Below are 8448 nucleotides of genomic sequence, written 5' to 3' on the forward strand. Positions count from 1 at the left end.
GAGAGAGAGAGAGAGAGAGAGAGAGAGAGAGAGAGAGAGAGAGAGAGGCCAGGGTGGTCTGGAAGCCCTCAAAGCTGGGAACTGCAGCCAAACGTTAATCGTGCTGGGGCCCAAACTTAACTGGAGACGGAGGCTTCATCTGTGCTTGAGAACTTTGAAGGACCTGGCTTGCTTGAGACTCCATGTGCAGACTTGAAATACTTCTGCTTGGAATACCAAGCGCGCCCACAGACTGGCCCCTAAGACGCCCACCTCTTCAAAGTTGGGGCCCCACATAAACTATACCAGAACATTTGGGCTTTGCACCCACAGTGTCCCAGTAGCCCAACGTCACTTATCCCTCTTAAGCCGAAGTCTAGCCCTTGCCCACTAAATGCCGTTTTGACTGCTCTAATGCACGCAGGAAAGGCTACAAGGCTATTTTGGAGAGAAGGGCACAGCTTGGGTATGCACCATGGGTATATGCCGTGGCTGTTGCTGGGTGACTTCAGCACATTCCACAGAAGCCAAAGGGCCATCACAAACTCCCTGGTCTGTGCTCTGACTTCAGCCTCTTGTCATGCCCCTTTGTGAGTCATCACGCAACTAGAGGTATCCAATTACCGAAAGCCTTTCCTGCCATAAGAGGTCGGGATTACAGGCTCACTGACCGACTGACCTGCTTCCGGAACTTGCAAGCTGGGGCTAGGCCTAAGACGCCAAGTCGGAGCCGGTGGACCTTGACGGCTGTGGTGGTGCCTGGTCCGCAGCCGGCCATAGCCACCCACAGAAGTTGTCATCCTTTTGGTTCAGAGGACACGATGCAATGAAAAGGCCCACAGAGCTGAAGCGTTTGAACTAGAGGACATATCACTTCTGACCTATCCTTTTATGATTCTATTTATAAACCATCTATTGTATTCCGTCCATTCTGAGTTTCCACACAGGATCAAAAAAAAAAAAAAAAAAAAAGCAGCCGGACTGTGATTCATCTCATGCGGTAAAATTCACCTCCCTGTATTTGAAGTTAACTGCAAACATATTGGGGTGACGCTGTACAGCGATCCAGCCCCTCAGTATCTGTTTCATGTGCTCAGTTGCCATTTTTATGTCTTGGAACTCCCTCCTAATGGAAGGGGCCTGGCAGGCCTTGGAGAAGACAAGGCCGGATTTAGTGTCTCATCACAAAACTCAGTAATGATGTGATTCCTCCAGTGATGAAAATATTTACCTTGAGCAGCTCTAACGAGGAGCAGCAGCGGAATACATAAAGCATTTGGCATAGAACCTGGAGCAGGAGGCCTGCGGCCACGCGCGCTGTGGAGCCCTCCCTGTTCCGGCATGTGCGCCTCATCATGGTAAAGCTTCCGATCCTAAAAGAAGAGAGAGAGAGAAAAAAGACATTCCAGCTTTGAACTTGTATGACAGACTCCCGTGAAAGCTGGTTTAGGATCCCCGCACACTGCCTGAGAAGCTGCCCTCACCGCCAAATCATCCAACTCCGGGCTCTGGAGTCGGATGCTCAAGGCCTGCTGGGCAGGGCATCACCTCAAGCAAGTAAGACCTGAGACGGGGCGTGTGAAAGCGCCGGTGAAGGATGGGTCAGCAAGAAAGAGTAGACAGAGGCCAGAGGGCGCGCGGGAAACAGGGGTGGGCGAAGGGTGGCGGTGAACAAGCGTGGGGTTAGGGGGGTGCGGGTGAGGGGCGAGGGTGGGTTCCATTCTCCTTGACCTTTGGACTTTGCATGTCTAAAGACTTCCCCACGCCAGGGAGCCCTTCGGCACCCAGCAGCCTGTGATAGAATGGCACCGGCTGCCCGTGAGGTTAGGGGTGAAGACAGCCTGTGTCTCCTCTGAAGGGGGGCAGCGGCTTGTCTCTGCCCACCCGGCATTTTTGCGAGAATCGATGCCGGTGTGGTGGAACCTCCGAGTTTTGAGGGAAAACCTTCAATCTGGATTTTACTGTCACACACATTTTCAGCACTGTCAGAGGGCAAACAAAAGTGACCGATCGTCTGCTTGTCATCTGTGTCCTGAGCGGACAGCGTAGCAAAAGAGAAGGCTCCTTAGCTGGGCCCCAGCAATGCCACAAGACCCCAGGAGAAGCGGATGACAGGTGTTTGGACTGCCTCCACATGCAGAGGTGCCTGACAGTGTCCAGTCATGCCCTAGAAAACCAAGGGACACTGTGGCATTTCCCAGCCACACCTGGTCGCGTGTTTCTTCTTAGAATCCTGATGTAAGAGGTGTTAAGGACAGTCTGGCCCCAAAGCAGACCTTTCTCTTGCTTCCCTCTTGCCTTTCTTGCCCTTTGTTGGCAAAGTCTTAGCCCAAAAGACACTACCTTTGCCCCACCCCTCTGCCAGCTATCTTCATGCTTCTTCTTCTTCTTCTTCTTTTTTTTTTTTTTTTTTTTTTTTTAACTTGATCTTACTTTTTTGTAGTGCTGGGGATTGAACCCAGGGGCCTGCATCTGCTGTGTGATTCTCTCTCTCTCTCTTCATTTGTTATTTTGTTTGTTTGACTCAGGGTCTTGTTATGTAGCCCATAATATCCTGGAATGCAGGATGCTCCCGTCTCAGCTTGAGTGCTGGGATTACAGGCTTAAACCACTGCTCCCAGTGAAAAATTTACCACTTTCAGTGCTGTGGAGATAAAACCGCAGCTCGGGGGTCCGAGCCTACTCCCTCTCTAGGCCAGTTTGACTTTTCAAAAGAACTAGGGAACCTCGTTCACGGTGGAACGATTGGAGCAGTAACTGTCTGCTCTCCTGCCTGGGAGCTGGAAAAACCCCTTCGAAGCCAGGTGGTGTGCCCAGGGTCACACAGCCATCCGGGGGCAGTACCCGCTAGCCTGGGAAGAGCTCCTCCCTCAGCCCGGCTTCACAGGGGAGCCTTTTGTCCTTAATGTGAGCGACTGTGCCGTTGAGGAGAGCTCAGGATATCATGGAAGCAAAGACAAAGCCAGCCTATAGGATTTGACACAAGTGAACTCATCCTTCTTCACTGGGGTGAGAACTGACACAGAGCTGCCACAGAGCCAGCGTGGATGCTGGCGGTGAACTCAGGAGCATCTGGTTTAATGAAATCTCCTAGGAAACGGCAGGCATCATCGGCTCTGAAGACCAGGTCTCCGTATCACCGCTTGCCTGTCACTCACAGGCCCCAGCTTTTGAAGCCATCACAAAATCTACTTTAGGGACTGCGCGTGCTGCTCAGGATCTGGCCCTTCCTTAACCTTGGTCCCCAGCACTCCAGCCACATCAACAACCACAGAGAAGGAAATCCCAGCACTTGGGAGGCAGAGGCAGGCGGATCTCTGTGATGTTGAGGCCAGCCTGGTCTACAGAGCACGTTCCAGGCTGCGAGCTACATAGTGAGACCCTGTCTCAGGATAAACAAACAGTTAAAAAAAAATAAAATCCAGGCTGGAAAGATAGCTCTGTTGGTATAGTTCTTGCAGTAAAAGCATGAGGATCTCAGTTTATGCGCGAACCCATGTGAGAAAACAAACAAGCAAAAAACCAGTTGTGGTGACATGCCTTGTGACATCAGGGCTAGGGATTTGGAGACAAGCTGATCCCTGGGGCTTGTAGCCAGACTAGCCTACTGGCAAGGCCCATGCCAGTGAGAGACCTTGTTACAAAAATATAAGGTGAACAGTACCTGAGGAACAACAGGCACACACACGCACATGCACACACACTTCAGACCAGCTGGGTATGAATATATAGATGCATCATCTTTCTGGCAGGAATTTGGTTCCCTGATACATCTAGGCCATAGCCAGGCCAGATTGTCCCCTTTCTTTCTGTCTGTTGGACTCACACCTTGTCCTCATTCTCTGAGGACTTGGGCACCCCCACATCTGTCTTGGATGAAGCAGGAACTGTTTCTGCCTGTACACGTTGCCAAGAAAGGCAGCTTCTATGACAGTGAGTGGGGCGCAGGCAAGGGCAGCCTCTCAACCAAGGAAGGCAGCGCTGTCGAGGGTAGGCTTAGGTCCGAAGTGCAGGTAGGCGTGTGGGTCACAGGCTTGCCAGGTGTGTCTTCCTACACTTTCCTATTGTGATGCTGGTGGTGAGTCTGTGTGCGTGCACAGGCTGCACACCTGAGAGGTCAGAGGACAACTTTCAGGAGCTGGTTCTCTCCTCCCACCAAGCGGGTTCTGGGGCTAGGATTCAGGTCACCGGCTTGCTCAGTAAGCAGTTTTACCCAGGGAACCATCTCGCTAGCTCTGATCTATCTGATCTGAGTGACAGAAGCTTACCTTTCGGTCACCACTGAAAACAAGCAATTGGATACAGTAGAGGTTTTGTTTATTTGTTTGCTTTTAAGTTTATTTTGGGATAAAGTTTTACTCTGTAAAGGAAGCTGGCCTCAAATCAGTGGTAATCCTGATGCCTCAGCCTTTTAGGTATGAGCTACTATGACCAGCTAGATACATTAGAAATTCTGAATTTAGGCTGGATGTGGTGATGCACACCTGTAATCCCAGCACTTGGGGAGGCAGAGGCAGGTGGATCTCTGTGAGTTCGAGGCCAGCCTAGTCTGCAAAGCTAGTCCAGGACAGCCAAGGCTACACAGAGAAACCCTGTCTCAGAAACCAAACCAAATCAACCAACCAACCAACCAAACAAACAAACAAAGAAATTCTGAACTTAAAGTTTCTTTATGCAATTATAGCATTTCTCCTTCTGGCAAACATTTTATCAAAGTCAGCATTTTTCAGACACAGGCTGAAACCTCTCAGTGGGTAATCAATGTGGTGGATGTGCCCACTGTTGATTTTATTTTTTTAATTGAATGCATTAGAAAGAATAGAAAATAATAGCACAGACTGCACGTAACAAAGGTACATAGTATTTGTAAAACTTGTATCTGGCGTGCACACATTGGAGCAGTTCAGTGTAATGCCTGGGCCTCGATGCCACGCAGTCTGGGCTTGGGGTGTGGCCTACCATTCGCTGGCTGTGGGACTGGAGCAAGCCACTCCTCTGCATATCCTTCAGCGACCTCGGCTATAGATGGCGGTGACAGTCTGACTGGAACCACTGGGTATTTGTGAGACTTGACTATGATAACGTGAAGTGCAGGAGCGCTAGGCACCCTGGCGCACAGCTGTGACTGTAGCACGTCAGGGAGGCTGAGGCAGGAAGATGGAGAGCCCAAGACCATGTCTCAATGATGGAGCTGGACCCTGTCTCAAAAGCACACAAACAAACAAACAAACAAACAACCCATAGAGGACCCAGAAGAATGCCCAGGGCAATCCAGGTTGCCTAGGAGTCAGCTGTGACTTGAACTAGAAAACAGTACCAGCAGCCAGTCACATAGCCTCCTGGTTTCCTGAAGTTCAGGTCAGGCCTGGGAACAAGCCAGCCTGCCTGCCCTGGTTTTCCACCAGCTCTGGGCCTCAACAGTGGGACTTGTCAGAGCCCCAGAGCCAAGAGGGAACAGGACTCTGAGGTTCTGGTGACAGGAAACTGCGGGGGGGGGGGGGCAAGGGCACCTGAGCCCTCCAGAGAACAAACCTGGAGAAGTCCGTCTCTCTTTCCACGCTGGCAGCATTAATGAAACCCACATTTGGCTCCAAGAGCTCCAGCCAGAGCTGAGAGCCCCCTTTCTCAAGCCTTCCCATCCCCACTCCCAGCCCATCTTTTTTTTTTTTTTTTTCTCTGCCTTCTCTTCACAGGCTTCAGGCTCCCCAAAAAGCTTAATGGGCTACAGCTTTCATCTGTTACAAGTGTTTAGTTATGACAGGAGAGGAAGAAACACATCAGTTATCAGCAGAGCTGGCCAGAGGCCAGGCGGCATCTCTCTGGAACACTCCATTGGGATTAGAACACCAGAGGTGGATGTTCATGCTGGATGAGAGTGCGGACTGGTTCCCCCTTAGAGATACAGCAACAAAGGGGGCTGCTTCCTGCTCTCCTTGATGGCTTGGGTAGACAGAGAATGGCACTCACTAATTGTGCTGAGTTGGAGGATACTTCTGTGCCAGGCCCCTCTGTGCTCCTCGCAGACTGTTATGGGGCCAGGTTTACCCATCCCGTGTGGAGTAAGAATAGGAGAAGTGAGGTGCCCGCTGTGCAGGGCTTCTTTCATTTCTTAGGCTCTCTTAGCTTCTGGCCCTTGCCACTGACTGGGCTTGGTCCCATGAGGAAGAGAGCGCTAAAAAGCCACGTCCATGCAAACACTGTCCACAGGCAACTTCCTGTTTATCTCTCCGGGCATCAGGCTGAGAGGCAGGAAGTCTGACAGCACCGCGTTCACACAGCTCCAGATACCCCAGCCAGCTGAAGCTCAGTAAAGAAACCAACCACCGTGGGAAACAGCCGCCACTGAGAGCCAAACCTCAGCGCAGTGGCGCGCAGTGAAGGCCTAAACGCATTTTACATTAAGCTGCTTCTTGTGGCATCAACCTTGTGGGTGAGCTCTGGCAAGACACGTCACCTCCTGAACCTGTCTCTCCACCTGCGAAGCAGGGAAATTGATAATGGAGTTTAAGTCAAAGCTGAAGACAAGGTTCGGGTGGGCTCTAGAGCGCCACCAATTGGAGGCCTGAGGGACATCATGCCTGCGGATATGAGTGGTGTTGGCCTGAAACGATTTTGCACGCCCGTTGCTTCTCAGAGTTGTAGGTTTCAGAGCATTTTTACACTGTTAAAAAATCTGTGAAGACGTCAAAGATTTTCTGTGTATAGGTAATATCTTTCAAAGCTTACTTCATTGAAAATAAGAACTGAAAATTTTCAAATATTCATTAAAAATAATAAAACGTATGAATTGTGACAGTAAAAATGAAGTGTTATCCAGTTTCATCCCTGGGGTGCACTTAACATTCTATGAGACGTATGCACAAGAGCATGCTGAATGCATGCGGCGAGCATGCTTGCTCGGGGGAGGCAGGAGGAGGGAAGGGTGAACTGCTAGCTCATGCGACACATTTGTCCCCTCCCACGCAGGTAAGATCCTGGTTCACTGTGCCATGGGCCGAAGCCGGTCAGCAACTCTGGTCCTGGCCTACCTGATGATCCACAAGAACATGACCTTGGTGAGCGCCATCCAACAAGTGGCTAAGAACCGTTGCGTCCTGCCCAACCGGGGCTTCCTGAAGCAGCTCCGAGAGCTGGATCAGCAGCTGGTGAGGCAGCGGCGACAGGCCGGGCCAGGGGACAGTGAGCCGGGGCTATAGGGGCCTCCCCAGGGAGGAGCAGAGACCCTAGCACCCAGAGCGGAAGGCTGAAGCGTGTCTCCACCGAGGCTTTGGTGGTCGTGGAGATGGGGCAGTGAAAACAAAGGCTGGGCCAGCAGGGAGGGCCTGCTGTCTCCTCTGTTTCTCCACCTCACAGGGGCCAGGTCTGCTGCAGGGGAACTGGGTTTGGATAATGTACCGCTCTGCAGTCTCCTGTCCTTTAAGTTGGTAGCAAAGAGGGATTTATTTTATTTTAATTTTTTAATGTTTGGGCACTGTGTTGTGATTAAATGTTTGGCTCTGAAAGGACAAAAATCATATTCTTATATTAAAAAAAATTTAAAAATAGAGCTTGATTTTTTTTTTTCAACCACAGAAAATTGCCTGGCAAGCTGTGTTACAGGACAGGGTTTATCATTTAAGAGGAAGCCTCTGAGGAACCATGTTTCTTTATCCATGGCGGCAGGTGTGGGCCTAAGCAAGAATGAGCATGTGTGTGTGCCTGGCTGGGGTGGGCGTGGAGTCCAGAGCCTTGGCACGAAAGTCCCTTCCCTGTATCACAGCCAGAGCTGCCACCACCCAAATGACTTGTGCTAAAGTAGAACAAGGAAGAGTGTAACTTCACAATTTGGGAGAAAAAGAGAGGCAGGAGACACTTATTTTTAGGGGACCGGAAAATTCCCTTTCCCTTTGGTTCTGGTAAGGGCAGAACAGTGGCTTGTTTTCACTCACACTCTGAAGTATTTGCAAATGTGTGGTTTGCATGGAGGGTAGGGCAGGGCACAGCTGAGCTCTGGTGTGAGCTGACCTGTCTCAGGAGTTAAGCCAGCACCCTGACACAGCAGCACAGCCTGGCCTGAAGCCAGAGCCCTGAAAAGATGGGACTGGAGAGAGGATGTCGAGAGAGGGCAACCGCAGTGGAGCACCAAGCATGACAGTGTCCTAGAGAAATCAGAGCCCGGCCTCAGGCCTGCTGGGGAATGTGGGGAAGGGCCATGTCTCCACTGTGAACTTGAGAGTCCAAGAGTATGTTCTTGCTGGAGGGGTGCTGGAGTGAAGCCATCCAAGTCACCATGACATCTTTGGTTCGGGACCTTGTGGTCAGGCTGATTTCCAGGAACTCTCCCGAGGGTGCTCTAGGTGTGTCTTAATACATTCAGGGGTGGAGATTGCTTGAGATCCCCTCACAGTTACAATATTGGTCTTGTAATAAGTTAAAAAAAAAAAAAGAAAGAAAGAAAGAAAGAAAGAAAGAAAGAAAGAAAGAAAGAAA

At 50.7% G+C, this 8448-nt stretch overlaps 1 protein-coding gene across 1 annotated transcript in view; it reads left to right on the plus strand.

Annotated features, from left to right (window-relative positions):
- The window catches only part of Dusp29 (dual specificity phosphatase 29), a 21081-nt gene extending 13906 nt beyond the window's left edge, over nucleotides 1–7175 (plus strand). Inside the window, exon 3 of the mRNA XM_055606515.1 lies at nucleotides 6946–7175. Coding sequence (XP_055462490.1) covers nucleotides 6946–7175 — 230 coding nt within the window. The remainder of the gene's footprint in view (nucleotides 1–6945) is intronic.
- Nucleotides 7176–8448: the final 1273 nt, after the last annotated feature.

Source organism: Psammomys obesus, unplaced genomic scaffold (genome assembly GCF_907164565.1).
Source record: "Psammomys obesus unplaced genomic scaffold, mPsaObe1.curated_primary_1811, whole genome shotgun sequence".
In the NCBI taxonomy this organism is placed as follows: Eukaryota; Metazoa; Chordata; class Mammalia; order Rodentia; family Muridae; genus Psammomys; species Psammomys obesus.